At 52.2% G+C, this 25,449-nt stretch overlaps 12 protein-coding genes across 12 annotated transcripts; 5 read left to right on the forward strand and 7 right to left on the reverse strand.

Annotated features, from left to right (window-relative positions):
• The first annotated feature begins 80 nt into the window (after positions 1-80).
• Positions 81-2,737, forward strand: BDV17DRAFT_105528 (transcription factor domain-containing protein). Its single transcript, XM_073753763.1, has 5 exons — positions 81-305; positions 367-1,289; positions 1,338-1,751; positions 1,801-2,033; positions 2,088-2,737. The coding sequence occupies exons 1-5, from the start codon at positions 195-197 to the stop codon at positions 2,441-2,443; spliced, it is 2,037 nt and encodes a 678-aa protein (XP_073620097.1). The 5' UTR covers positions 81-194; the 3' UTR covers positions 2,444-2,737.
• Positions 2,738-5,428, forward strand: rglB (polysaccharide lyase family 4 protein). Its single transcript, XM_073753761.1, has 4 exons — positions 2,738-3,694; positions 3,742-3,833; positions 3,879-3,893; positions 3,937-5,428. Exons 1-4 carry the CDS (start codon positions 3,031-3,033, stop codon positions 5,149-5,151), a joined length of 1,986 nt encoding a protein of 661 aa, XP_073620098.1. The 5' UTR covers positions 2,738-3,030; the 3' UTR covers positions 5,152-5,428.
• Positions 5,384-7,555, forward strand: BDV17DRAFT_105517 (acyl-CoA dehydrogenase family protein). The gene is made up of 4 exons (XM_073753762.1): positions 5,384-6,324; positions 6,387-6,612; positions 6,682-7,050; positions 7,139-7,555. The coding sequence occupies exons 1-4, from the start codon at positions 5,706-5,708 to the stop codon at positions 7,473-7,475; spliced, it is 1,551 nt and encodes a 516-aa protein (XP_073620099.1). The 5' UTR covers positions 5,384-5,705; the 3' UTR covers positions 7,476-7,555.
• Positions 7,556-7,715: 160 nt separating this feature from the next.
• On the reverse strand, positions 7,716-8,506 carry BDV17DRAFT_279057 (sugar O-acetyltransferase; the record flags this gene model as incomplete). The annotated part of the gene is made up of 3 exons (XM_073759646.1): positions 7,716-7,823; positions 7,949-8,297; positions 8,346-8,506. 3 exons carry the CDS (start codon positions 8,504-8,506, stop codon positions 7,716-7,718), a joined length of 618 nt encoding a protein of 205 aa, XP_073620100.1.
• A 154-nt stretch (positions 8,507-8,660) lies between these two features.
• Positions 8,661-10,595, reverse strand: BDV17DRAFT_105561 (uncharacterized protein). The gene is made up of 5 exons (XM_073753765.1): positions 10,129-10,595; positions 9,773-10,080; positions 9,593-9,726; positions 8,913-9,549; positions 8,661-8,863 (listed from the first exon to the last, which is right to left on the reverse strand). The coding sequence occupies exons 1-5, from the start codon at positions 10,481-10,483 to the stop codon at positions 8,816-8,818; spliced, it is 1,482 nt and encodes a 493-aa protein (XP_073620101.1). The 5' UTR covers positions 10,484-10,595; the 3' UTR covers positions 8,661-8,815.
• A 319-nt stretch (positions 10,596-10,914) lies between these two features.
• Positions 10,915-12,168, reverse strand: BDV17DRAFT_279059 (uncharacterized protein; the record flags this gene model as incomplete). The annotated part of the gene is made up of 5 exons (XM_073759647.1): positions 10,915-11,251; positions 11,305-11,374; positions 11,516-11,597; positions 11,634-11,680; positions 11,757-12,168. 5 exons carry the CDS (start codon positions 12,166-12,168, stop codon positions 10,915-10,917), a joined length of 948 nt encoding a protein of 315 aa, XP_073620102.1.
• Positions 12,169-12,751: 583 nt separating this feature from the next.
• BDV17DRAFT_251457 (proteasome inhibitor PI31 family protein) lies at positions 12,752-14,212 on the forward strand. Its single transcript, XM_073756425.1, has 2 exons — positions 12,752-13,127; positions 13,181-14,212. The coding sequence occupies exons 1-2, from the start codon at positions 12,941-12,943 to the stop codon at positions 14,068-14,070; spliced, it is 1,077 nt and encodes a 358-aa protein (XP_073620103.1). The 5' UTR covers positions 12,752-12,940; the 3' UTR covers positions 14,071-14,212.
• Positions 14,213-14,488: 276 nt separating this feature from the next.
• Positions 14,489-16,226, forward strand: BDV17DRAFT_105666 (serine/threonine-protein phosphatase). Its single transcript, XM_073753766.1, has 6 exons — positions 14,489-14,752; positions 14,814-14,855; positions 14,952-15,057; positions 15,109-15,642; positions 15,690-15,762; positions 15,814-16,226. Exons 1-6 carry the CDS (start codon positions 14,591-14,593, stop codon positions 15,884-15,886), a joined length of 990 nt encoding a protein of 329 aa, XP_073620104.1. The 5' UTR covers positions 14,489-14,590; the 3' UTR covers positions 15,887-16,226.
• Positions 16,227-16,505: 279 nt separating this feature from the next.
• Positions 16,506-18,192, reverse strand: BDV17DRAFT_286948 (putative homogentisate 1,2-dioxygenase; the record flags this gene model as incomplete). The annotated part of the gene is made up of 5 exons (XM_073761051.1): positions 16,506-16,894; positions 16,956-17,718; positions 17,778-17,952; positions 18,003-18,025; positions 18,073-18,192. The coding sequence occupies 5 exons, from the start codon at positions 18,190-18,192 to the stop codon at positions 16,506-16,508; spliced, it is 1,470 nt and encodes a 489-aa protein (XP_073620105.1).
• Positions 18,193-18,548: 356 nt separating this feature from the next.
• On the reverse strand, positions 18,549-20,867 carry BDV17DRAFT_105675 (putative carboxylesterase). The gene is made up of 6 exons (XM_073753767.1): positions 20,469-20,867; positions 20,203-20,372; positions 20,096-20,143; positions 19,855-20,036; positions 19,446-19,787; positions 18,549-19,394 (listed from the first exon to the last, which is right to left on the reverse strand). Exons 1-6 carry the CDS (start codon positions 20,651-20,653, stop codon positions 18,816-18,818), a joined length of 1,506 nt encoding a protein of 501 aa, XP_073620106.1. The 5' UTR covers positions 20,654-20,867; the 3' UTR covers positions 18,549-18,815.
• A 25-nt stretch (positions 20,868-20,892) lies between these two features.
• Positions 20,893-23,229, reverse strand: BDV17DRAFT_251482 (MFS transporter). Its single transcript, XM_073756426.1, has 5 exons — positions 22,794-23,229; positions 22,719-22,739; positions 22,614-22,671; positions 22,507-22,566; positions 20,893-22,449 (listed from the first exon to the last, which is right to left on the reverse strand). The coding sequence occupies exons 1-5, from the start codon at positions 22,995-22,997 to the stop codon at positions 21,188-21,190; spliced, it is 1,605 nt and encodes a 534-aa protein (XP_073620107.1). The 5' UTR covers positions 22,998-23,229; the 3' UTR covers positions 20,893-21,187.
• A 522-nt stretch (positions 23,230-23,751) lies between these two features.
• BDV17DRAFT_279064 (cytochrome b5 reductase family protein) lies at positions 23,752-24,961 on the reverse strand (the record flags this gene model as incomplete). Its single annotated transcript, XM_073759648.1, has 4 exons — positions 23,752-23,859; positions 23,962-24,449; positions 24,516-24,593; positions 24,679-24,961. The coding sequence occupies 4 exons, from the start codon at positions 24,959-24,961 to the stop codon at positions 23,752-23,754; spliced, it is 957 nt and encodes a 318-aa protein (XP_073620108.1).
• Between the last annotated feature and the right edge of the window lie 488 nt (positions 24,962-25,449).

The following is a 25,449-nucleotide window of genomic DNA, read 5'->3' on the forward strand; positions in this document are numbered from 1 at the left end:
GACGGTGTCCAGCCCGGTAAGCGTTCCGACTCAATCAGACGACAAAACCTCTGTTGACCTTTGCACAGCTTGTGGACAATGTACGAACAGGGGAGAGCAATGCAAATATAGTGGCGAACCTGAGAAGAGAAGGGCTACGCAGAAGTGGGAAGCCCCTCATGAGGTGTCCAGCGCATCGCGGCTAACGGCGTTGAATGTCTACTTATATCGCGAGCCTGGAGGATCGGATCAGGCTACTACAGGGCCCAGGTTATATTCCTGGTATATCTGAAGTTAATCGCTTCAGCAAACCAGACAATCCACCTGTAAGCTATTGGGCAAGCTCGGGCATTGGAGGGGTGGCGCAATCTAGTTAACCTCTGTCAGCACACGCCACAGCCAAATGAGCAAGTGTCCTCTGCTGGCGCAGCCGACTCTTCACCTTCTAGGATAGCATTATCACTGACCCACCATCGCCCACTTCATGGGCTTGGTGCTTCTGTTGGCACACCCGAGCATACTCGCCCATTTCAGAGTCCAGCGACGCATACTGCTCGGCGGCAATCCCAATCCAATGCACAAGATACTGATGGCGTCAGTGCTATGATGGGCGCCATGGAGGAGGACCGGTCATCTCAAGAATTTTTCGGTAGTTCGAGCGCAGCGAGCTTTATGCGCCAGATTAAAACTGCAGTGGATCGAAGAGTATCCTCTCCAAATCAATCTACCCCAGATTCTGCCTCTCTCGGTCCCGAACGGTCGAGCTTCATGCCAAATGAGAAGGAAAGACAAAGCGCCATACACGACTACGTTCTACCTCCTCGGAGAATATCGGATAGTCTCATGGGTGTATATTGGGACTATGTATTCCCTCTGTACCCTTTTGTCGACAGCATCCGTCTCCGGGAAGAGTACGCCCGGATCTGGATGGGGGACTCAATCCAGTCCGACGAAAGCATGCTCATGTGTACCTTTAACGTTATTTTCGCACTATCCTGTCAGCTAGCAGATTTCATTGTGCCTGAAGAGCGTGAGAACGCCGCCTCCGCGTTCTTTTCTCGAGCGAAGGAGCTGCTACATTTCAATCTTTGGGACTCCGGATCAGCTACCCTCATTCAGTGCCTATTACTGATGGCGCAATACTTACAAAGTACAAACTCGGCTCACCAATGCTGGATCATCACCGGGTTTGCTGTTCGAAACGCTCAAAGTATGGGGTTGCACCTTCCGCAGACATCAGCTTGTCTTCAGAGCCCCCAAGAGCAGCAACTGGCACGGAAGATCTGGCACGGCTGTGTTCTTATGGACCGGTATGGAGGTACTATTAATTTTGACGCCCGTAGCTAATGTGTTCACAGCATTATATCGATGACTTTCGGGCGACCGGCTATGATCTCAAAAGCTTCCTACGCATCTGTTCCCTTACCGGCAACCATCGATGAAGAGTACATCGCATCTGCCTCGGGAACTGAAGTCGCACAACCTGGTGGCCAGCCTTCAATAATGGCGTTCTATACGAAATCGCTGGAGCTCTACGAGATCATGAATGACGTGCTACTCAGTCTATATACACCCGTCCCTGAAGAAAGCTTCGATGATGCCTACAACTTCTATTTCAACGGAAAGGCAACTGGAGGCGAGCTGACTATTTTCGAGCTCGATCGTGCTCTTACAAGGTGGTGTCGCAGTCTTCCGTCACATTTACGTGGAGAGATTGCCTCTGTCTCTGGATCCGCCGTCTTCTACCGCCAAAGTGTGGTGCTACGGGCAAGGTACGTTGTCTATATCATGTCTGGGTCTCTTTTACTCACTGTGCTCCAGGTTTCTGCATGTTCGGATGCTGCTCTTTCGACCCATCCTGTCCAGGTATTGTACGGTCCGCGATACTGCTCCTGATTCTATTTTACTGTCGGACTCCTTTCCTCAGCGCGTTGCTCTCCAGTGCTCTGTTATCTGTGTCAATGTCGCTAGGGAGATCATCGCGTTGATTCACGGAAACGCTCCCGTCGACGGAACGGCTGGACCCCTTCCTGCCTGGTGGTATAATATCCTTTGTAAGTCCTGGCCCCTAATCCCAGGTTTGCTGTATCTCATAGATTCTTCACCAGATGTCTATACCGCTGCAACAGTTATAATAGCCAGCCGTCTGTGCCCTGCAATTATGGAAGAAGTCACTGAATTCGCCGTCACCCATTCCTGGAACTGCGCGCTAGAAATTCTGCGCAAGTATCAAAGCTACAGTACATCTGCGCGGCGATGCGTAGCAGCGCTGGAGATACTGTACGAGAGAGCCGCTTCCGAAGGGAGCGAAAAGCCCGAGGCTCAAACCAGTATGCCCATGGCCAACACCATGGGAGACTTGTACTTTGGAGAAGGGATGAACTCTGGCCTATTGGATGGCTTCGACCTACCCGACTTTCAAGATATGTCGTGGTTGAATAGTGTACCGAGCCACCTTTATTAATTTCAACCCCCTCTGTCAATGCGTCAACCATCATCCCAAGCTGCTAGATCCGGAATTATGGTACATCATTCTTCCACAAGAGCATTTTTCTCGTCATGTCCCGCCATCCTACGCAAAATCAGTTCCACTGTTCCAACGCGAGTCACCACAATATCCTGGCCTAGGTTATGTGCTAAGCATCATCGGTTGGCTTCGTCGGGCACTAACTTGCATCGTCATAATCGCCTTGGGGGATTCCAATCCTGCATCAAGTGTCGGGATATCAGAGACCGAATAATTTTTCCGTCAATGCAAACTGGCAATGCCTACTTGGCAGGGGCTTCCCCGCATTCCCCCGCCGGGAGACTGTTAGCTCCAGCTTTGTAGTGATACTGGCGCGTCTTCTCCTGACTATTAAGAACTGTACCATGCCTATCGCGGAAACTATGGATCGTTTACTCCAAAGCGGTCCCACAATTCGGCCAACTTTACCCCGGGTTTATGGCGAAGCTCATTTCAGTTTAATGACTATAAAACGTGGAGCTTCCCGGATATCGCCTCGAGGAGGGCTCGCAGAATTCATCGATTCCGCCTATAGGTAACTGAACATGCGCGTCGGGACTTTGTTGCGCCTCTCGGCAGCCTGGGCCAACGTGGTCCGCGCAGCTCTCACTGCAACGGAAGATGAATCTACGATCACTCTCGAGAACGACCGACTCAAGGTCATTTACGACAAAGCGAAGGGCAGCGTGATTGACCTATACCTAGATGGCCAGGATTTGCTTGGTGAACAAGATGGCTCAACTGGCATCGGTCCCTACCTTGACTGCTACTGTACCCCTTCTGGCTTCTACACCGCAGGGTCGACCAACCCGGCTACAGAGTTGGTTCAGGGTACAGATTCGACAGGAACAGATTACGCGGGAATTATCTTAAACGATACTTACACACCGACCGGCCAGGAATTCCAGCAGTACTGGTTCCTCCGGGATGGCGAGACCGGGTTCCATATGTTTAGCCGGTTAGCTTACTACAATGAGACTACGCCGTTTCTCCGCAACCTGCAGGAGTTCCGCACGTTGCTTCGGCCGAATACGGGTTTGTGGACACATCTGAGCTCAAGCGACCTTCAGACTGCGCCTCTCCCTGGAGATGAAGCTATTGAGGAGCAGATCGTCGTTCAGGATGCAACTTGGAGGTTGAACAACACACTAAGCGATGCTTACGTTCAGCAGTTTTCAGAGTACTTCACGAAGTACACATTCTCTAACGGTATCTCTGAGCTGCAGCTTTTATTGCTTTTCAAACTAATTGCTTAGATTGGCGCGACAACGACGTCCACGGGCTCTATGCTGACGGTTCCACCTCCGATGGAACTACATACGGGGCGTGGCTGGTGATGAACACAAAGGTTAGTCGTATCAATGCAGACTAGACCATTGGCTGACAATATCAGGATACTTACTACGGCGTATGCTCCTCTTCCTCTCCAATCGCATAAGCTAACCAAACAGGGTCCGCTGCATTCCGATCTGACAGTCGACGGCATCGTCTACAACTATATTGTCTCGAATCACCACGGCGAAGGCACCCCAAACATCACCAATGGCTTTGACCGTACATTCGGACCACAATTTTACCTCTTTAATGGCGGGGAGACCGCGTCGCTCGAGGAGCTCAGAGAAGAAGCCAGAGCTCTAGCAAACCCTAACTGGAACGTGGACTTTTACGACTCGATTGCGAAGCACGTCATAGGTTACGCTCCTTCGTCGCAAAGGGGCAGCATCAAAGGCAGTGTTGAGCTTCCTAGCAATGCTGACAACGCGATCGCTATCTTGACTGTGGATGGGCAATACTTTCAGGATAACTCCGTGGTCCCTGATTCGCACCAGTACTGGACGGAGGTCGACGAGGACGGTGCCTTCAGTATCGACCATGTAAAGGAGGGCACGTACCGGCTGACGATCTACGCTGACGGCATTTTCGGTGACTTCATCCACGACGGAATAGAAGTCAAATCGGGGGAATCGACCTCCGTCCAAGAGACATGGGTACCCGAATCCGCAGGGACTGAGATATGGCGACTAGGGACGCCTGATAAGTCCTCTGGAGAGTTTCGCCACGGCTCAGCGCGCGACACCACCCACCCACTTCAGCCCCCAGAATACCTAATCTACTGGGGTGCCTATGACTGGCAATCCGACTTTCCCACCGGCATCGACTACACCATCGGCGAAAGCGACCCAGCGCTCGACTTCAACACCGTCCACTGGGCTGTCTTCGGTCCAACCCCCGACAACCCAGTCGCCGAATACAACACCACAAACGACTGGAAGATCCGCTTCCCGCTAACAGCGGAGCAACTCCACGAGCAAACAACAGCAACACTAACGATCCAACTCGCCGGCGCAAAAGGCGCATCCGGAAACACAGACGTTTACAACGCCTCGGAACCGTACACCAATCTCCCGCTCGAGAGCTACATCAATGACCAGGAAGACCCACTGACCTTCCTCATCGGGTTCAACCAGTCGAGCAGCTGTATCGTGCGCTCGGCAGTGAGTTGCTACCAGGTTCGCTCGCGACTGGAGTTTCCGGCGGAGTGGTTGAGGGAAGGGGAGAACTTGCTGACGCTGCATTTGCCGTATAATGGGACGAATACTGAGACTGCGGTGTTGCCGACGAGTGTTTATGTTCAGTATGATGCGCTGCGGCTGGAGCTGAGGTAGTTCCCTAGGGTATTGGTCGCTGCGTAAGCAGATTATTTCTCTACCTGGTCTGTGAACTCTTGGCTTGTATGGATACTATGCGGACCTGCAGATCTACAACCGAGGTTGTAGATACTTGTGATCCACCCAAGTCCTCCCAACAATGTATCTTGGTCCTTAATTGCAACACATCTCCAGGTGGACTTGGCGAGTGAGATAATTTCTCTCAGGTCGTAGTTCTACTCGACTATGGTACTCTGTTAGCTAAAGGATCAATATACTCGGTAAGAAGGCGGCTGTATAGAGCCGATCGATGACTTTTTGGCCCGACTCGGAGATGCCTCGGCTCCCCGCTTCGCCATATTAATGCTCAATCGTTCATTGGTTACTCCCTAAAACTATGGGGTATTGTCGCATTCATAAATAGCAGCGGCCGATATAACTGCTTTTGGGCCCTGGACTGGTGTTACCACTTGGCATTCTAAATATCAGCTCATCCCCGTCTCCCACGTGGTTCCTCTCTCCCCATCCTTTATCTCATCTCCTCCCACCAACCAACAAGACAAACCAGCACAATGCCCACCTCAACACCCAAAACCTACACCCGCGCCGAAGTCGCAACCCATAACACCGAAGAGTCCCTCTGGTGCATAATCGACCACCGCGTCTACGACCTAACCGACTTCCTTGACGCGCATCCAGGCGGGAGCGTCGTGCTGACCCAAATCGCCGGAACAGACGCAACGGAGGCATTCTACAACCTTCACCGGCACGAAGTGATAACCAAGTACAAGAAGACACTATGCATCGGTGTCGTCGAGAATGAAGAGCCGGAAGTTCTTGACCCCAGTCCGACGAGTCTAAGTCCGGTTCCCTATGCCGAACCGATGTGGCTTAGACCTGGTTTCAAGAGTCCGTATTATAAAGAGAGTCATCGAAGACTCCAGAGGGCGATTCGCGAGTTTACGAGTCTGCATGTTGCGCCTGAGGCTCAGGAGAAGGAGAAGGATGGGAGCTATATCTCGCAGGAATTGATTGATAAGATGGCCGAGACGAATGTTCTTGCTATGCGGTTGGGGCCGGGGAAACATCTCCATGGACGGACGTTGTTGGGGGGTGTTGTTAAGGGGGAGGAGTTTGACTATTTGCATGATTTGATTATTGCGCAGGAGATGGTTAGGGCGAATGCGAGGGGTTCGTTTTCCTCTTGTTTGGTGGGATTGTGCAGTGCTAATGTTGGATTGGTTGTGTTGCAGGTTTCCAAGACGGTAACATGGCAGGCATGGTCATTTCCCTCACAGCCGTACAGAACTGGCTGCGCAACGAGCCGCTCCGCGCAAGGGTTACAGAAGAGGTCCTCTCCGGTAGGAAGAAGATGTGTCTTGCGGTCACGGAGGCGTTCGCTGGTAGTGATGTCGCTGGGCTGCGGACGACGGCTGAGAAGACGGCTGATGGGAAGTTCTACGTCGTTAACGGGACTAAGTATGTCATCTCAATTCCCTCTAACCCTACCCTCAAAAATGAAAGGATACTAACACCCACCTCAACCAGAAAATGGATAACAAACGGCATGTGGGCCGACTACTTCGTAACCGCCTGCCGCACAAAGAAGGGCTTCAGCGTCCTCCTAATTCCACGTTCCGACGCCATCTCAACGTCGCAAATAAAAACATCCTACAGCACAACAGCGGCAACAGCGTACGTCGAATTCAACAACGTCCACGTCCCCGCCGAGAACATCCTCGGGGAAGAAGACAAGGGATTCAAGGTCATCATGAGCAACTTCAACCACGAGCGGTTCATGATGGTGTGCGCCGTGAGTCGCATGAGCATGACTGTGGTCGAGGAGTGCATGAAGTGGTGTAATCAGCGGATTGTGTTTGGGAAGAGGCTTGCTGAGCAGCCTGTTATGAGGCAGAAGTGGGTTTCTTTCCCCTATATATATACTCTCTCCCTCCCGTTCTTTGAATTCGAGGCAATGCTAATTAGGTTACTACTTGTGATATAGACTCGCCCGCATGATCTCCCTAACCGAGTCAACCCAATCCTGGCTCGAGTCAATAGCCTACCAAATGAACAACATGACCTACGCCGAACAAGGCAAGTACCTCGGCGGCCCCATCGGGCTCCTAAAATCCCATGCGACGCGGTGCGCCGGCGAAATCGCCGAGCAGGCGACGAATATCTTTGGCGGACGGGGTTTAACCCAGACAGGGATGGGAAGGGTCACTGAGATGTTCCATCGGACGTATAAGTTTGATGCTATTTTGGGCGGGACGGAGGAGATCTTGGCGGATTTGGGGGTTAGGCAGGCTTTCAAAGGGTTTCCTAAGGCTATGCTCTAGGTCTTTTTCTTGTTTTAGTATGAGGGGTGGGTACTGGGTTAGACTGTGCATATAGTGTTATGGTATTGTATGATTTATGAGTATCGAAAGACGAGCTGTTCCATTTCCTTCATATACATTGCTCTCTGAATCGGTGAGGAGCAGTTTCGTGCTCTAGCGTATGTATCTACGCCAGGGATCCAGGCCGCACCTGCAGGCATGCGTAGTCACATTGCGGGGTTTAGTGCACTCTGTCAAGACTCAAGCAGCGGGCGCCTCAGCCCCAGCCTGCTCCGGGTCCATACTCGTCTCAATCTTCCGAATTACCCTCGCCGGGTTACCAGCGACGAAATGGAACGGGGGAACATCCTAGCGACTCGTTAGCACCAAACCCCATCAAAAACAATGTATCAATGGCGGCAACTGAGAAAGACGTGACGTACCCTCGTGACAACACTCCCCGCCCCAACCGTACTTCCTCTCCCAATCCTAACCCCCGCAAGAATAAGCACACTCCCACCAATCCAAACATCATCCTCGATATGAATCTCCTTGCCGCCCTCCGGCCCCTCAAGCCCGCGCCGCACAGCGGGATCTATCGGGTGCGTTGCGCCGTAGATACGCACGTGCGGGCCGAAGAGGACCCGGGTCCCGATGGTTATGCGGCACGTGTCGAGGATTGTCGTGTCGAAGTTTATGAATGTGCCCGGGGCGACTCTTAGGTTTAGGCCGTGGTCGACGGAGATGGGGGGGTCGACTTGGGGGTCTGTATTGTCGAAGAGTTTCTCGTCCGCTGCTGCGTCGGGGTTTACGGGTGGGAGGGGGCGCGTGTCGCCGATTATGCTGGTTATTGTGAGATGGGTACGGACAAGGTAGGGTAGGAACACTCACTCTCGCCATAGCTCGACGCGCCGCCGACGAGAGACGAGCCCTGCCTCGTTGAATGCCTTGCACGCGGCTTGGCAGCGCTGGCGGTTTGCTTGCAGGTCGGCGTCCCAAGCCCAGTAGAGCTCGCCGTTGAGCATCTTTTGCCATTCTTTGGAGGTCGTCATGGTGGATAGTAGGTATGGTGAGTTTGGGCGGGGTATTCAGGGAACGAGTCCAGCTTGTATGGCTTTTTCCCAAGCGAAGGGTTCCGTATTCTGTTGTGTCACTGCTTGGCCGACTGGGGTATGTCATCGTCAGTGCCCCACAGTTGGTGATACTTCTCAATCAGGAAGGTGGCGGCACCGCCGACCGGATTCCGGTCAAACGTGGGGAAGTTAGACCCAGGTACGGAGGCCTCGGCCTCGCTTTTGGAGTCGATCCATGACCGAATTTGAGAAACCTTCAGAAGTAAGGAATGATCATGAGACGGTTATTCAGATTATCAGGTAGTCGTGCTGTCGCTCCAGTTCCGGAAAGCATGTCTAGACAAGTCAGTTGCAACATAACAAAAGCAGCGAGCAGCGGACGTACAAATTCTCGCCAGGAAATGTTCTCCTCATTGCCAGATTGCTGCGCGGACCGAGCAGCCCATACTTTCTTCAAGAGAACCTCCGGTACACGGTTACGCATCTCGGACCGCCGTTCGATTTCTGTGAGTCTAACAAGGACATAGTATTGCGAGTGCCGCGAAAGCGAATCGGCCCCAGCCATGAAGAGCGGCATTATCAGAAGCTCGATTAGGGTGCAGTCCGCCGGAATATCAGCTGTCGCATCGAGGATCTTTGCCACGGCTGCTTGAATCTCCGGGGTATTCGCCGGCTGCAATGGGTCCAGCAAGCGGTGGACGTGCAGTATACAGGCGAACTGGAACGACACGGCTACACTCAGCCAGCGCGGGTCAGAGCTCGGGTACGTCTTGCTGGTCGGATCCCAAGAACGTAGTTCTCGATTAGCAGACGATAGCGTAAAGCGAAAGTCGTCCTTTGTCGTCCGGCCGTGTTTGAATTCTTTTGCTTTATCCATCACTCGGCCTATGATGAGAAAGATCTCGCGCGGGCACCCGTTGACGAGTTCGAACAAATCACCGCTTGCGCTGGCCACCATTTCGCGGATATCCTGGGTAAAGCAGAGCCGTCTCGTTGCCGCAAATGCTCGGATGATATCGAGCCTGCTGCTGTTAGCTGGAAGCATGTAAATAGGAAGTCGCTTACCATGCCAAATTGCCTAAAAAGAAAACTGCTCTCTTGCGACGATCATCGAAGCCCTCGGCCGCAAGAATACTTTTACATACAGACATTGCGCCTGTAATATGAGCCCCGTGCTCAGAAATCCCGGTTTCCGCGATCTGTCTAATTAGTCTAGCAACTTTTATGGTACCTGCAAGCACTTACATCATGCAATAGTAAAAGCTGAATCGTAGCAAAGACCGCATCCTGTTCCTCCTCTGATAATGACGCAGACTGACTCTTTGAGATAATTTCGCCGAGTGCGCGTATCGCCTTCATTCTGAACTCCACAGCCGTGGTTTCATGCATAGTCGTGTTCTCCGTCAGTTTCCCAAGGTGCACAGCAGAGAACCCAAGTAATGCATACAGCAGAGCGAGCTGCCTCTTCGCCAGCGGTATGATATACGCTCTGTACGGGTTATCCTTGTCGTCCCCAATCTCCGCCAGTTGATGAGGGCAGATAAATTTATCGTCTGGCATCGTTAGCGAACCAACGCACCACTCCAGCAAATGGTACTTACAGTGGCTCAAGAGTGTCTTATTCCCTTTCAAGCTCAGCACAGTCTTGATATCATCCTCAACCTCAACTGGTTTCACGAGGACGCTATCGATCGCCAATCGGTTAGTCTTTCGCGGTTCAGGCGTGGATCCCCCACTGGTAGGAGTAGTCGTCTGCCCTTCTGAGCTCCTCTGGCTATGAGCCTGAATCCCCGCATCAGCAGTAGGAATGCGTGCATTCTTCCATTTCCCTCGACTGGCAATGCCGCAGAAGCGGAATTGATCTGGGTAGCCGCGACACTCGAGTCCTTTGGAGATACAGCGCTGACATCTCGGGCGGCCTCGATCGCATTTGCGACACTTTTCTCTGCAGGTCATGCAAGCGGGGCCTGTTGCAAAAATCAGTGATTGTGCAGGTATCAGTCGGGTAATTCAATGGGAGCTGCATACCAGCGCGTGGCGCAGCGGCGCGTGGCATTGTGCCGACGATTGTTGTACAGACCCGGGGAGACGAGCAAAGTACCTGGTTCGCGTCTTTGCTTCCCCTGGGTCTTGCAATCGAACTCTGTCTATAAGATGATCATTCTGGCGCTGCTGCTGGGATGCCGAGAAAGCTGGAGGTCATGAAATGGTCGTGGACTCTGGAGAAGCTGGTGGCTCCTACTTCTGCGCTAAACTCTTTGGGGAGTCATCGGATGTGGTCCCACTGGTCATCTATATCAAGATATCCAGCTCTCATTCTGATATTATTGACTTGATCTCATGAAAATTGTAGAGTGATCTATCTGCAATGGGCAAATTGTTTGGTTCTACTCAATGTTACCCATTTGTCTGTCTTCTTGCTCGACCTTCCGCCTCAGCGCTTCGAACTCAGCCCGCTTCCTCTCGAGCTCTTGTTCCATGGCCGCCCATTCCTCGTTATATTGAGCCAGCTGCTCCATCTTATCTTTGACGAAAATATCTACATCATGTTGTGGGGTCGTTATTGAATCACTAGGAGAATGGTGATACCCCTGTACAGATTTCCAAGCCCGGTTGTCCGGGCCCTCAAAGCACGAATAAATCAACTCGTGAAACCAAAACTTCCCATCGTCGATGGAATCCCGCATAAGGGTAGCCATGTTGGCGGTAGGCGCGCCCGACGATCTTTTGTTCTCTTCCTCCTCATTCTCGTCAACAGTTTCAACAGGTCATGGTACCTGTCGAGGTCTAGATCGTCCCAGTCAAACGGTTTCTTGATAAGCAACCACGCGGCGGCGAATAGAGCATCTAGAATAGCACTGCATAGCTCCATTCCGAATCAAGTACTACCACTGTCTTGAGGTCTTATGCATTATTGACTAGAATATTCCCCAACCGAAAATCATCGCATATCAGTTTGAACGTCCCGTTGTTGTACCTTGGTTCAACAAAAATTCGTGAAAATTCCCTTGGCGGCGTGATGTTGTTCATATTTGGCACGGGCACCTTCGGCGTCATCAACTAAATTTTGCTATTTGCGGAGATGCTCAATGTCTTGTTCGATGACATTATGGAAATACTCCGAAACGGAATGAAATGCTTCAGGGCGGTGTTCTATCTCAACATGGTCACATGGTCAGTCGATCACTACGTGGGAATCATAGAGAACTGTACTGGTGCATCAACGAACCGCCAACGCAGACACCCCCATGGCTTTCTATCTCATTGATCTTCAAAGTCAGCGAGCGGGTCTCAATTTCGTGGACTGTGTCTGTTGTTAGGGATAGAGAGCCGATCCGCGGAAACTCATGTGCTGAAAGCTCCAATAAAATATTCGCGACTAGGCGGTATATGATCTCCAGTTCGCCGTTGCTGATATTCGACCGCAGGATACGGATACCCTCGGACTCGTTGGACCTGTCAACCGGAATCTCATCTAGAGGCTGCCCCTCGACAAACTCCATTAGGATGAACGGCCCTATACCAAGTGGGTTCTCGTTTGCTAAGCCCCATGCAATTATCGAACGGACCGGGATGCTCGTGTTATTTTTGGGAAACTGCATAACCGCAACTTCGTGACAGATTTTTTGATCACCTTTCATGACTCTCCCTGGTACAGCAAGGCGGAGCAACCATTGAAGGCCTTCATTGGACCGCACTTTGCAACTCCAAATGAATGAACCATAGTCGTCGCTAATAACCTCATAGTTTCGAATATCACGAAACGTCGAGACCCAAGCAGCGATGGCCGTTTCTCGAGCTTCATTGAGTCTTGGAGGCCATGATAGAGATTCCGCACGATGAATAGCCTCGATGCGCTCGTCCTAATCCATTCTTCGGACACAAGCAAAGTGTGCGTGGTATGGTTAAGAGAAAGTCGTTTAGTGAGCCATCCGCGGTCTCATCGCTCTGGTGCCTATAGTGAGGGTGTGGCTTGGTGCAAATTAGAACTCTTAAGCCATCAACACTCACCAGCTCCGTTTCTTGGTGCTCGCTGAGAATATATATATTGAGATTGAGCCCATAATATCTCCATGAGGTAAATGTAAGGTAACTAATACAATCATCTCCTATGTGAGAGATCGGAACTAAAGCTTTCATCGTCCAGGAAAAAATGCTGCTGAGAAAGAAACAGACCTGCGATTGCAGTGAGTCTGCAGATGACAAAGGCGCCATGTGCCATGTCACGTGATACTTGGCGATAAGCAAATGTGGCGCGGAGCAACGCAACCTCCTGGCGCCTGGAGTAGTCTACTTACTCAACGCTCAACACGATTCCTGCCCACACTTTCTCTCAAACCTTCACAAACTCTCTAATATTCCCATATCCTGCTCACATACACCGATCATCCTACGAACTACAAATCGCATAACATGGTCGGAAACAGAGACTCTCTGAGTCCCGACAACGTGGTGGGGCTGGCGGCTCGAGCTCTCCGTCCTGACGGCAGCTCCGACTTTAGCCTCAAGACTCCCTCCGAAGCTGTTGCCCTCATCGGCCACGCCTCTCTAGTCGCCGTTGGTTTCAGATTGGTCGGCCTCGGTGAAGATCATAGCATAGGTTTGTCAAGTTAACTGTGTTCATGCTTGTTTTAACTGTTGAAGCGCCTACAGAAGGTTCTTCCGAGAGTCCCTCCCTCCCCGCAGAATGGAACGCCGAATCCACGTCCTCCTTCCGCTATGCCCACTCTCAATCGTCTATGCAATACCTGTTGAAGATCAGTCGCCTTGGAAATAATGCTGTTGTGTTTGCCCTGGCGCTAGGTGACGATCGAACAACCTCATTTGATGTTCCAGTTCGAGACTATGTCTCCGCGTCAGCCCTGCCCCTTACTTCCTCTACCGACTTGGAAACCTCTTTGAGAGAAGTGTTCATATCTGGCTCGCGCCTCACAGACCTGATTTCACTGTTCAAAATCAATGTTCTCCAGAAACTAGCGCCCGGATTGTACAAAGAAGGACAGGAAACTCCCATACAGGCTACAGACAGGCAGCCGGAAAGAGCCCCGCAGCCAGAGCCTGCTCCAAGACACGATCCTCTGAGAGATGACCTCTACCCGCAGGCGCGGCCATATCCCTTCGATGATCCTCTTGCACTGCCGCCTCGCAGGCCGGGACCTCCTGGCGATTTCCCACCACCTGGCTTCGAAGATGAATTCGAGATCCAGCGACCTCCCCGAGCATTCCCTGGCGGCGGCAGACATCCGTTGAACATCGGAGAGCGAGATCTATACCCCTCTGGCTTGGGACCAAATGACCCTATCCGCGGAGGTATCGGTCCTGGCCTGACCCCTGGAGGTGGTGGCATGCATCCGACATTTGATGATCCTCTTTTTGGAGGTCCTGGCGGTGGTGAATTCGACCCTCGGGCGCCTCCGGGAGCGCGATATGATCCTGTAGGACCTGGACAAGGGCCGCCTTTTGGTCAAGGTTTCGGTCGAGGTCGGGGCGCTGGCGGACCGGGATCTGGGGGATTTGGGGGGTTTGGCGGTGACATCATTTAGTGATGATGAGCATGAGAGTGACGAACCACCATCTATCTCACCGGAGTATTGGACTCAGAAATCAATAATGAACGCATAATGCCATGACTTTACGAAGAAATATAGTGCTTCAATAATATACTATGTAATGATTTTTGATAAACGAACCATCGTCGATAGTGCCAATATTTGTAGAGCTTCCCCACTATTGGGTTCTCCAGCTTGGTGGGAGGTGTGGCTTGTCGGTGTGGCGCACGGGCGGCCAAACCTCGTCCACTCTGGCGTCCAGCAAACCTGCTCCCTTCTTGTCCTTGACATCTTCCTTCGCCATCCCATCGTTTGCCAACACCGCTTGCTCTCTGCCAATAGGCTTCTACCACGCCGTAATTTGTTTTCTCGGTTCTCCTTCCACCCCGCCTCCCTCGCCTACAACACCAGCGATCGCTCCCTCACGAGACCCTTCCTCGCCTAGCTATCCCACCCCTCCTCGGCAGCCGTTTCCCTGGTTCTCTTCCGCCTTTCAGCTGCCTCAACCCACGACATGGATAATAACATGGAGATTGATGCGGCGCGTTCGCCAGAACCACACCACCTTTCCCCGACGACCGATCCTGGGTCCATCCCGACTCTCGATGGCTGGATTGAGAGTTTGATGACTTGCAAACAACTCGCAGAGGAGGATGTGCGGAGGTTGTGTGATAGGGTGTGTTTCTGCGGATATCACGAATATAACGACCTCAATTCTAACCGAGAGTCTTCTTCAGGCGCGAGAGGTGCTGCAGGACGAGTCAAACGTCCAACCTGTGGTATGTGCTCTGTTTTGATTTTCGTCGATACGTTGTGGGCCGTGTCAGGCATTGGGACAACCGCCCGACAACTTCAGGGACTGACGTGAATTGCAGAAATGCCCAGTAACCGTGTGCGGTGATATTCACGGCCAGTTCCACGATCTCATGGAGCTCTTCCGCATAGGAGGGCCCAACCCCGACACAAATTACCTGTTCATGGGTGCGTAACCTACATGACTCGCTTTGGCGCTTCGAGCTGACTCGATTCAAGGTGACTACGTCGATCGTGGATACTACTCTGTCGAGACCGTCACACTCCTTGTTTGCCTTAAAATCCGCTACCCCCAGCGTATCACCATCCTCCGTGGTAACCACGAGTCCCGCCAAATCACACAGGTCTACGGTTTCTACGACGAGTGCCTGCGAAAATACGGCAACGCCAATGTTTGGAAATACTTCACCGACCTCTTCGACTACCTCCCCCTTACCGCTCTCATTGAGAACCAGATCTTCTGTCTTCACGGTGGTCTGAGTCCGTCCATCGACACTCTGGATAACATCCGATCCCTAGACCGAATTCAGGAGGTTCCGCACGAGGGTCCCATGTGCGATCTGCTTTGGAGTGATCCTGATGACCGTTGCGGTTGGGGGATATCCCCTCGTGGTGCTGGATACACCTTTGGGCAGGATATCTCAGAGGCGTTCAATCACAACAATGGATTAACTCTTGTTGCACGAGCACACCAGCTGGTTATGGAGGGATACAACTGGTCACAGGACCGGAATGTCGTTACGATCTTCTCAGGTAGGCTACCCTTGTGCACTCTCCTGATTGTCACTGACACCCACCAGCACCTAATTACTGCTACCGTTGCGGTAACCAAGCCGCCATTATGGAAATTGACGAGCATCTCAAATACACTTTGTACGTGCTACCGAAACCCTCAAGGACTCATTCATACTAACTTTTTTTTAGCTTACAATTTGACCCCTGTCCCCGCGCGGGAGAGCCAATGGTCTCCAGACGTACTCCCGACTACTTCCTGTGATTTTAACGTGATAGATTTCCTTTTTCACTGTGGAGCTAAGCTAACGTTGGCCCTTCGAGAGGGCTCTTGGGCGGTGGAGGTTGGATCGAACAGACGCAGCAAGAGCAAGCACTGCCTACATAATCGGATGTCCGCCTGTCGCCGTGTTGATACCATTCATGAAAATAAGACATGTTCAGAGATAAGAGAGTTTCTCTTTATTGGTTTCTTGGTCGTACGACGTAGAGAAGCATAGGAAGGTTGTAGCGGAATTATGGCTATGGCTCTAGCGGATACTAATGCGCATGCCCACCTATGCACCCACTTCCCTTCGAGCCCCCTTGCACAACAGCGTTTGAGAACCTGAAGTCCGACTAGGATATTCTATACTTCGCTGCGGACTAGGGTAACGATTAATGGATGCAGTGAGCTGCGCGTCCGCAGGTACGTAGGTATTTGAGTTGGGAGATACGGAACGGAGAACGTCAGCATATACTTGCTAGGTAGTGAGTTATTTACAGGTTCAGTCTTAGGCTCGGTGGCTGAAGCAAAAATACATCAAATTAGCAACAGCACGCTTTTAAAATAACAAGACAATAATCAAATCATCACTTCGAGACCCGGAAGTCCTCCATTCATTTCAGATTTGAATCTTAATCCCCTTCGCCTTCTTTGTCAAAATCTCCTCCACCTCCTTAGCATGCTTACTAAAATTATCAACAAGACTATCCCACATCTTCGGCTCATGCTCATGTCGTTTACTCGAGTTCCACGCATAATCCGTAATCGTGAACGGGCGACTCGACTCAAACATGAACGCTATCGAGCCCTGCGAGATCTGGCAGGCGGGCGGGGCTTCCTCGGTAGCGGCCTTGAATTCCTCGTACGCCACGCCGTGCGGGACCATGCCGCACTCGAAGGATATGGAGCCCGGCGCGAAGGCGTCGGAGCGGCCGCCGTATTCGCCGTAGATCAGACCCATTAGTTCGCTGGCTGCATTGCGGTGGTAGTAGGGGGGTCGGTAGGTATCTGAGTCAATTTGGTTAGCTGGCCGTGTCTCTGAGGGGAGAAGATGGAAAGTGAAACACACGAGAAGCGACATCCCACCGAGGCGAGAAGATGAGAACGTCGGCCAATGGAGCTGTAAGGTCGCGTGACTTGGCAGTAAGAACACAGAAGATAGAAGGGTCAATATGGTCGACGGAGATAGAACCGACATTGACGAACTTGGTCAGGTCGTACTTGTACGGAACGTAGTTCCCATGCCAGGCGACGACATCAAAGGGACTGTGCTGCTGCGTACTCTTGAAGAACTTCCCGCCGAGTTTGTATATGATTTCCCAGGACTCCTTGACGACCTCGTATTGGGCCGTCGGGTAGAGGAAGTCGCGGGCGTTGGCGAGACCGTTTGCACCGAGGGGGCCAAGTTCGGGGAGTTCAAACTGTGAGCCCCAGATCTCGAGGATGTATCCGCGGGATGGGCCATCGGGAAGCTCAACCCTGAAGCGGAGACCACGCTGGATAACGACAATCTCACCGGGCTGGACATATAACGGTCCAAACTCAGTTTGAATATCGAGGGTGCCCTGTTGCGGGACGATGAGGAACTCGCCGTCGGAGTTCACGAAGGCCTTCTTGGTCATGCTCTTGTTCGCTGTGTAGATGTGTGTCGCGATACCCTCGCGGAGGGTTGGGTCGCCTGACCCAGCGACGGTCTTGAGACCAGAGACGAAGTCGGTCTCGGAGTCTTCGATGTCGAACGGGTGCCATGCGAGCTGGGTGGGGGAGACGTGGATGCGAGGGTTCAGGGGGAGGAAGCTGCTTTCGGTGTCTTTGTTGTCGGGGAGGTCGGTCTGTCAGCATCAGTGTTAGCGTTTACTTCCTGTATCACCGCGTGCAAGTGCAGACGTACAAATCCCTCGTGAGCAACAGCTGGACGAGCGCGGTAAAGCCAAGCCTTCTTGTTCGAGTGTCTAGGAGCGATGAAAGCAGTCGCGGTTACTTGCTCTGCGTAGAGACCAAAGCGAACGTTGCGAGGGTTGTTTTGGCCGTGTGGAATTGTGCCGGGGACGGCTTCGGACTCGAATCTAGCCTGCGTTAGAGGGTTGAATTCTGCAGGGACTTGTATTGAACGTACGAGTTGCCAAATCCTGCTTGGTACTGCTGCTGTTAATAAAGTTCCAACAATCGAAGAGTGAAAAAAAAACCTCGTAAGGATCATTCCGTCTCGTCTTGAAGGAAGGAACCGTCGCATCCTTCTGTGTCTCAGCCCAGTGGAAGATGTTTTGGTATTCCTTGGGGTCTGGGAGTGTGCCGATTGAACCCATTTTGAATGCTAAGAAATAAAACCGATAATAAGCCCGAGGAAAATAAAATCGTCAACTGTCAAGAGTAACAGAAATAACAAACGCAGCCCATCCAAAGGGCTCCAATCCCTCATATATCACCATGCCCCCAGTCCTAGTGGGGTCACACAACCCCGTTATTGCTCATCCTGGGCATCCGAACCAGGAACTACTTTCCTTCAGCACCATAGGCCGACGCGTCACAGGTGCATCCCCCACAGAGCCGGCGAGGCGCAGTGGGAAGGATCAAGGTACGTACCCCGGAAAAGGAGACTCGGCAGCTCGGGGAGGAGCTTAAATGCCGATTGCTGCTGTGGATCCGGGAAAATCGCCAGCGCGGATGTTGGCGACCCCACATGAGTCAGGGCTAAGTAAATTGGGTAACAGTGGGGGAGTGGAATGGGTAGACGTGGAGGAAATGGATGAGGTCGGATGTTGCGTTGTTGAGATTTGGCGATGGTTGCGGTGAGATGAGCTGGTGAGTTGGCCGAGGTGAAAATGGTGTTGATGTCGCGTGCTAGAGATGTGCCCAAAGGCAGGCAGGCACAACCAAATCACATGGTCATCACAAACATGCTGGATTCTATCAAGGTAAGGTGCAGTGTCTAATTCAACAAACTAATCTTCCCCGCCGTCAAAGCAAAAACAATGGGCAAATAAACCCCAATCCCAGCTTCCTTCAACAGCCTAAGCTGTTTAACCCTGCGTCTCGCCGCAAACTGACCCTCATCAATTTCCTTGCACTCACCCACCGGCCCGAATGCAAACCGCCGCTCAACAGACCAGGGGCCCTTGCCAGCTACAAATTGAACCCATCGCGCTCTCATCTCCTTGCCTACTGCGTCCGCAGCAAGGTTAAACGAGAGATCGACGCCTCCAAATAGGAAAAGTAGATCGACAGCGTGATGCGCACGACTAGAGGCTTGCCAGGGATTCGGCTGATCAACGACGTACTTGTAGACGCGCTTTCCGGCGGTGGTAAGTTTGTCGGTGACGAGTTCGACGGGGAGAGTCCATCGGGCGTCGTTTACGAGGTCCAATGCGCCGAGCTTGCATGCTGTTGGGCGGTCGGGGACGACCTGGTACGCTTTGCGGAGTTTCGTGCCCCATGTTTTGTCTTGTTCGAAGGCTGCCGCGATGGTTAGGCCGTCGAAGGTTTCGATTCCGTTTCGCCAGATCACGGACTAGTCTTGTCAATATAGCACTTTGCGCTGGGAAAGTCTTAGCAAACGTACCTCGTACTCAGTATCACCGATCATGACCTCATCAGCTTGCTCGATCCTCGTCTCCCAGCCCTTCAACTCCTCTTCTTCCTGAATCCACATTGTGTTGACATTGCTTTCTTTCAACGCCTGAAGGAGCACCGTAACCGAAGCTTCGCGCAGAGAAGGCTGACCGTACTCCTGTACCTTGGCCTCTAGCGCTTTAATAAGAACGTTTCCTCGTTCCACTGGCAGGGGTGACGACAAGTACAGCGACCCAGACGCGAGAACAGCTCTCTTGACAGGTGGGCCAGTGATGAGGTGCGCATGAACGTAGACGCCTCCGGCACTCTCCCCAGCAAGGGTGATGTTTTCCTATACCAATCGATCATCAGTCTCAATAATCGAGTGCAATGCTTGCAATGGTATAGTCTTAATGTACCGGATTTCCTCCAAATGCAGCAATATTCCTCCTCACCCACTCAAGTCCCAGCCGCTGATCCTTGAGCGCAAGGTTCTTCTCAATCCCGTCGCCAAAACTGAAGATGTTAAGCCGGTAGTTTATCGAGACGAACACGAACGGTTGGTCGGATATGATTGAGTCCGCGACGAGTCTCGTTGGGTCTGTGATAGGTCTCTTAGCATCAAACAAAAACCACATTTGTTTGATAGAGTTCTCATACCACAAATACCCGACGCCGCCGAGCAAAATGTCATGATCTGTGAACCGCCTAGCTCACAGTCAGCCCAGCTCAATATGCGACCCTCGTCGTGGCCCAAGTATGCCTACCGTGAATCCAAACCAACACCGGGAGCTCCCCTTTCCCTTCCGAGCCAGGCGGAACGGTAACATCGATCGTCAAGCACTCGAATTCATCCTCGGCCTCTTTCTCAATCACATAGTCCTCAGGGATACGTAGGAGATGGCGCACGTCGATATCGACTTGGGGGCATCGCGGGCTATATTCAGACAAACAGCGTCAGTTTACTGACTCTATCGAGCTCCTTGGCCAGGGAAGCGAAGTAAGAGCAATGCGATGAGGCAACGGAACGTACCCAAACTTCGACGCATCAATGACCGCCCTCTCAAACCCAGTAACAGGCGTCGCGCGCTCAAACCGCCCGGGGATATTCGCGTACTTGATACCACGGAAGTGATGCACGCTCGTACCGTCGCATTGCGTCTCGATGCCGGTGAATGTCGCGTTGAGAGCGTCGTGTTGAATTTGCGGGGGTGCCATTTTCGATGGGGACTTGGTTGCGTTGAGCCGTGAGCGTGAGCGTCAGGTTTACGAGGAAGCTCGATGAGCTCCGTCGAGTTCGATATTGCCCCACATCACCATCGATGATGATGGACTGCTCGGCTGTCGAGAGCCGCGGTGTTCCCGAGCATGGAACGTTGTGTTTTGGTGACCCCTCATGGCAACAATCTCGTGGGGCCCTGCGGGGATGGTGATGTGGTGGCGCTTGGTGGATGCTTCTCCGCTCGGCGGGCTCGGAGTATGCTCGGCGAGATATGATTACCTACACTTATTACCTACGCGAATGTCGAAAATGTGACCGCAGTCCCGTGACTAGTGGTCTTTACTAAAACATATGTTGGGTCAAATTCGAACAAGTTGACCGTGGTGTTCCATTATTGCTGACACATGCTAGTGCTGTATGAGTGAATATTTCTATCATGAGTTAGTGAGTATCGAAATATGCGCGCCTATTTCATGCAAATGCTTCTATGGCCCAGCTATCATGATCAACGATTAACAAACAGCGCGTCATCATGGACCAATTCCATCCGGATCTGATGATGATGATCGTTTTTTAAAAAGAAATCCGCCCATGTAAAACAGCACCGGCACACCAGTGACGCCGACAATCAAAGCAATGACCCACGCCATAGTTCCCCATCCTTGGCTTTCGCGTACAAATCCCGCAAGGAATGGCCCAGCAAGACTCCCAGCAGCAAAGGCTGAGTTTAGTACCCCATACGCCAGCGCCATCGCCCCTCCCTTGCCCCAGATCTCAGGGTTTCTTTCCTCTTTCTCCTTCACGACGTAGGACGCTTCGACCAAGATGATTGCTAGCATGGCAGCGATGCAGAGTCCAAGCAGTGCTAGCAATGCGCAGAGGAGGACTATATGTCTTATCGAGCTATCTTGGACGAATCGAAGGCAGACCAGGAATGGAACTGCGGCGAAGAAGGCCCCGCCCGCCAGATAGCGACGAGACGACGGGTAGTGGTCGTTGATGAAGCCGATCACGGGGTCAATGAGGTGGGGGATTGTCAAGGGGATGAAGATGAGGCCTTGCGCAGTTTGCTGCCAGTTGAAAGTTTCTTCGACGAAGAGGGGCAAAACGCTGTCGAACGAGGTAAGAAGGAGCGAGAGGATGAAATAAGCCCACAGCGATACCAGGAAGCGTGTCGACGAGAGGAGCGTAATCAGCGCACCCTTCCGCTTTGCGGGGACTATATTCAAGCCATGGCCATTTGTACTCTCGGAGAGCGGCTTCTGAACAGGTAGTTCGGCAGTTTGTCCCTCAGTCTCCTTCTCACGTTCAGCATCGAGACCTGTGGCGTCCTGGCGAGAAGCTCTGGACAGAGCGCGCCCCTCCGTCTGCTCCCCCGGCGGACATTCGTCAGGAAGCCACTTGAGAACATCCTTGCGCTCGATCATGACAAATCGAAAGACAATATCGAGTGCAATTAGCGCAAATGCTAAGGCGAAGACTGAGTAGTAGCCCCCGTGCTCATAAAGGACGCCTCCAAGGAGAGGACCGCCCATGGCTCCAAATGTCATACCCATACCGATATAGCCAAGAGCTTGCCCAAGACCTTCCTTGCTCACAGTATCAACGAGAAGAGCACAGCCAACCGTCCAGACAACAGCAGCGGATGCACCCTGGCATAGACGACCGGCTATCCATAGCCCAATATGGGTACCGACGCAGAGGAGAGCCGTCGAGGCGCCCAGGGCGACCAGGCCTAGGATAAGTGGCCATCGGCGCGACTCAATTCTGTCAGCCAAATAGCCCGCGGGAGCTGCGACAGAAGTTAGCAACTCAGTCCGAAACCTTAGTGATTGAATGTCCCTCATACGTGAGCATGCGAGCAGCGCTCCACCATAAAGACCTAGCAGAATCGATGTCCACTTCTGTTCTGTCCGGAGTTAGCGGGCGTCCACTGATTGGGAAAACGGAAAGTACCATCTTCAGAAGCCACGCCGGCTCTTTCGTGCAGTGCAGTCGGGGTCACAGGAACAATCTGAAAAGTCAGTCTCAGGGCTTCTGCCGTAGCTTTCGGATACGAACGAGAGCGTAGAGGAGGATATCCTGCCCACCAGCAGTTAGTGGGGTAACACAAGTCAGAGAGGGGAAGTGTCATACAGTGAAGACAGCAAAAACAACGACGAAGATTATGAAGGCCTTGGAAGCTCTCCACTCAACAAGGAAAGGACGTCCTGGCTCGCTGGTTTTCCCCAGGGTGGTGCCCATCGCAAAAACGAGCGGCGAAATCAACGGTTTTGGCAGAAATGTTTCCAAGACGATTAGTGTTCTTGTCAAAAATGTGAAGAGGATACAAAAAAACATTCACAAGACATCTCCAATGTTTTCGATAAGGCTAAGGCTAGATCTCGGTGGGCCGCGGGCCCCGACCATGGCGTGCTCGCTATCGCAGAGTCAATTGGTACACTTATCGGAGCCTGTTTGTCCAGTTGCTTATCAAGCAGCATTTTGTATCGAAGTCTTTCGTTGGCTTCTGGTTTGTTTGACTTCAAGGGATCCAGGCGCCCATCGGGCAGTTGCAGTGGCGGCATGTTTGTGTTTTGGTCAAGAAATCACTATGAAGTCATCCATCCTGAAGATTAGATAGTGGAGATCAGCAACCGCTGTACAACGCCCAATAGTATGAAGACGATGACAGAACTGATGACTTTATAACGGATGCCGCGGAGATCGCACCCGCTTAGTGTCAGGTAAGGTACCTTCTTTGTTCCAGTGGTTCGTCCCTGTCGTCTGATAGAGCGACTTCCCGATGCGGTTGCCCTTATCTGCCTTATCGGAGATATCACCTTGCTCTAGACCGTTCTCGAGACCTCTCTAGTCGTTGCGCTTCAACGTATCGATGTCTTTTGCGCATCATGTGGGATGACAACATCTACGGAGCGTCTGTTGAGATACCATCGTCCCCTGTCTTTCAAAGTGCTTACGTTCTGGTCAACGTGGTAAGCCAGGAGTTGCGATTAATACCAATGATGACGGGATGTTCTTAAAGACCTCTCTCCTGTCCCAATGTAGCAGAGTGACTTTGATTTATAATACATGCGACGGCGCTAGTAATACACTAAAACCGGTGAATCCTATCGTTCCCATATCCCAACTGCCCAAGAATACCCCCTTTACCCTGCCCAAACTTCTCAAATGAGCCATTCCCAAAGCCACCCTTGCCATCCTTCCCTGTATTTGCATCACTGTCAGGTCCATTCCCTGACTTATTCTTCGCGAAGCCACCTCCAAATCCGCCCCCAAATCCGCCCCCAAATCCGCCTCCAACTAGCGCCGTCTCCATCGCCGGCGGTCCGCAAACAAATACCTTCGCATCGGTCTCATCCGGCCCCTGCATGACACTGCCAAGAAGCTCTCTATCCACGTATCCAGACCTCACCCCTTGACCATCTTTGAACCCCTCTTCCGGACGAGAAACGGTATAATGAACGTCCAACCTCCCTGGGAACCTCTTCTTATACTCATCAAACTCCCCCCGGAAAAGTAAATCCTCCTCCGTGTTAACGCCAAACACAACAGTGATCTTCGTCTTATCGGCAGGATTATCCAGAATCCCCTGTGTCAGCTGGTAAATGGGCGTTATTCCTGCCCCGCCGGCAATTAGGTAGACGTGCTTGAATTTGTTGGGTGTCCAGGAGAAGCCCGGGAGGGAGGCTAGGAATAGTAGGCTGTCGCCGGGTTTTAGGCTGTGCAGATGGGTGCTTGCTTTTCCGCCGGGGTACTTTTTGACGAGGAGGTCGACGAAGCCGGGTTCGTCTGGATTTCCATGTTAGTGTCTGGCTTTGGTGGGAGGTGTCAAAGGGTGTGTTGCATGAAACTCACCGATCTTACTGACGGGGGTATACGGTCGTACAACAGGTGTCCAGCTCCCGTCTGGTTTTGAGAATGTGAGGAGGGCACCTGCATAACGAGTTCACAATCAGCAAATCACACTGACACCCACCACAGTCCCAAACCAAAAGACTGACGTGACTAGGAAACTCACAAGTAAGACTCAGCCCACTAACAGCCCCCTCACCACCGGGAAGCTCAAAGCGCAATTTCTTCGTGTTATGATTGACGCTCTCCTCACTATGGAGCTTCAGGTATTTGAATGCCGGGCCGCGACCGAAGATCTTCGTTGGCTGAGCCATTATGTTTGCGGCCGGGGACTCGGCGAATGCGGTTTTGTTGCTTAGGTAGGCGGATGCCGCGTAGGTGCCCAGTCCGCCGACGGCGACGACGGTTAGTGTGTTTGCGATGAGGCGTCTGTTGAGAATCGTTGCCATGGGTGGATTGTTCAGTTCAGGATAAGTGTGTTGTAGGCGTGTGTTGAACCGCGCGGCGGGATGTTGGGTTGCCGTTGCTGTTGGGCAGGATGCTCAATGATGAGTATAATGTCAACGAAAGAGCTGGAGAAAAGGTACAGAAGTTTGAAGTGGTCATGCCATCCATAATCCCAGACATAATGGCTTATTTTAATGCTGCATTGAAGTCCGTCATTGCGTGTCGGAAGTCGGAGGTACGATCACCGTGAGTGGGGGCCGTCAGTTGTTGTCCCGATCGCCGATCCATCGGTGAATGCAAGTCCCCGACAAGAGATTGGAGACGGGTAGGTGGCACGAATGTGTTCGAGGGCGAAGGAGTCATTGGCTCGTTGCTCTGGAAAGACCGGGGCCCGTTTGCGGCTGGTGAGGGTGGAAATGGTGCTGAGTGAGTCGGAGACTGGTTTAGCCGCGTTCGCAAGAACGGCTTGCGCAGCCCCAAGTATAGGTGT

This window comes from Aspergillus undulatus (genome assembly GCF_047715775.1).
Source record: "Aspergillus undulatus strain CBS 261.88 unplaced genomic scaffold BDV17scaffold_3, whole genome shotgun sequence".
Classification (NCBI taxonomy): domain Eukaryota; kingdom Fungi; phylum Ascomycota; class Eurotiomycetes; order Eurotiales; family Aspergillaceae; genus Aspergillus; species Aspergillus undulatus.

What these genes read in the sequence shown, in the direction of transcription:
- BDV17DRAFT_105528 (XM_073753763.1), top strand. Translation starts at nt 195, where the DNA reads ATGTCTACTTATATCGCGAGCCTGGAGGATCGGATCAGGCTACTACAG. An exon ending in GCAAACCAGACAATCCACCT is followed by an intron (nt 306 to 366) that starts GTAAGCTATTGG and finishes AACCTCTGTCAG; the next exon opens with CACACGCCACAGCCAAATGA. An exon ending in CTGGTGGTATAATATCCTTT is followed by an intron (nt 2,034 to 2,087) that starts GTAAGTCCTGGC and finishes ATTCTTCACCAG; the next exon opens with ATGTCTATACCGCTGCAACA.
- rglB (XM_073753761.1), top strand. Translation starts at nt 3,031, where the DNA reads ATGCGCGTCGGGACTTTGTTGCGCCTCTCGGCAGCCTGGGCCAACGTG. An exon ending in GAAGTACACATTCTCTAACG is followed by an intron (nt 3,695 to 3,741) that starts GTATCTCTGAGC and finishes CTAATTGCTTAG; the next exon opens with ATTGGCGCGACAACGACGTC.
- BDV17DRAFT_105517 (XM_073753762.1), top strand. Translation starts at nt 5,706, where the DNA reads ATGCCCACCTCAACACCCAAAACCTACACCCGCGCCGAAGTCGCAACC. An exon ending in GGTTAGGGCGAATGCGAGGG is followed by an intron (nt 6,325 to 6,386) that starts GTTCGTTTTCCT and finishes GTTGTGTTGCAG; the next exon opens with GTTTCCAAGACGGTAACATG. An exon ending in CAGCCTGTTATGAGGCAGAA is followed by an intron (nt 7,051 to 7,138) that starts GTGGGTTTCTTT and finishes CTTGTGATATAG; the next exon opens with ACTCGCCCGCATGATCTCCC.
- BDV17DRAFT_105561 (XM_073753765.1), bottom strand. Translation starts at nt 10,483, where the DNA reads ATGACCTGCAGAGAAAAGTGTCGCAAATGCGATCGAGGCCGCCCGAGA. An exon ending in TTTTTAGGCAATTTGGCATG is followed by an intron (nt 9,550 to 9,592) that starts GTAAGCGACTTC and finishes TAACAGCAGCAG; the next exon opens with GCTCGATATCATCCGAGCAT. An exon ending in ACATTTCCTGGCGAGAATTT is followed by an intron (nt 8,864 to 8,912) that starts GTACGTCCGCTG and finishes TGACTTGTCTAG; the next exon opens with ACATGCTTTCCGGAACTGGA.
- BDV17DRAFT_251457 (XM_073756425.1), top strand. Translation starts at nt 12,941, where the DNA reads ATGGTCGGAAACAGAGACTCTCTGAGTCCCGACAACGTGGTGGGGCTG. An exon ending in CGGTGAAGATCATAGCATAG is followed by an intron (nt 13,128 to 13,180) that starts GTTTGTCAAGTT and finishes AAGCGCCTACAG; the next exon opens with AAGGTTCTTCCGAGAGTCCC.
- BDV17DRAFT_105666 (XM_073753766.1), top strand. Translation starts at nt 14,591, where the DNA reads ATGGATAATAACATGGAGATTGATGCGGCGCGTTCGCCAGAACCACAC. An exon ending in AGTCAAACGTCCAACCTGTG is followed by an intron (nt 14,856 to 14,951) that starts GTATGTGCTCTG and finishes CGTGAATTGCAG; the next exon opens with AAATGCCCAGTAACCGTGTG. An exon ending in TGTCGTTACGATCTTCTCAG is followed by an intron (nt 15,643 to 15,689) that starts GTAGGCTACCCT and finishes GACACCCACCAG; the next exon opens with CACCTAATTACTGCTACCGT.
- BDV17DRAFT_105675 (XM_073753767.1), bottom strand. Translation starts at nt 20,653, where the DNA reads ATGGCACCCCCGCAAATTCAACACGACGCTCTCAACGCGACATTCACC. An exon ending in GGTGTTGGTTTGGATTCACG is followed by an intron (nt 20,144 to 20,202) that starts GTAGGCATACTT and finishes ACTGTGAGCTAG; the next exon opens with GCGGTTCACAGATCATGACA. An exon ending in CTGCATTTGGAGGAAATCCG is followed by an intron (nt 19,788 to 19,854) that starts GTACATTAAGAC and finishes CGATTGGTATAG; the next exon opens with GAAAACATCACCCTTGCTGG.
- BDV17DRAFT_251482 (XM_073756426.1), bottom strand. Translation starts at nt 22,997, where the DNA reads ATGTTTTTTTGTATCCTCTTCACATTTTTGACAAGAACACTAATCGTC. An exon ending in CGGCGTGGCTTCTGAAGATG is followed by an intron (nt 22,567 to 22,613) that starts GTACTTTCCGTT and finishes AACTCCGGACAG; the next exon opens with AACAGAAGTGGACATCGATT. An exon ending in AGCGCTGCTCGCATGCTCAC is followed by an intron (nt 22,450 to 22,506) that starts GTATGAGGGACA and finishes CTTCTGTCGCAG; the next exon opens with CTCCCGCGGGCTATTTGGCT.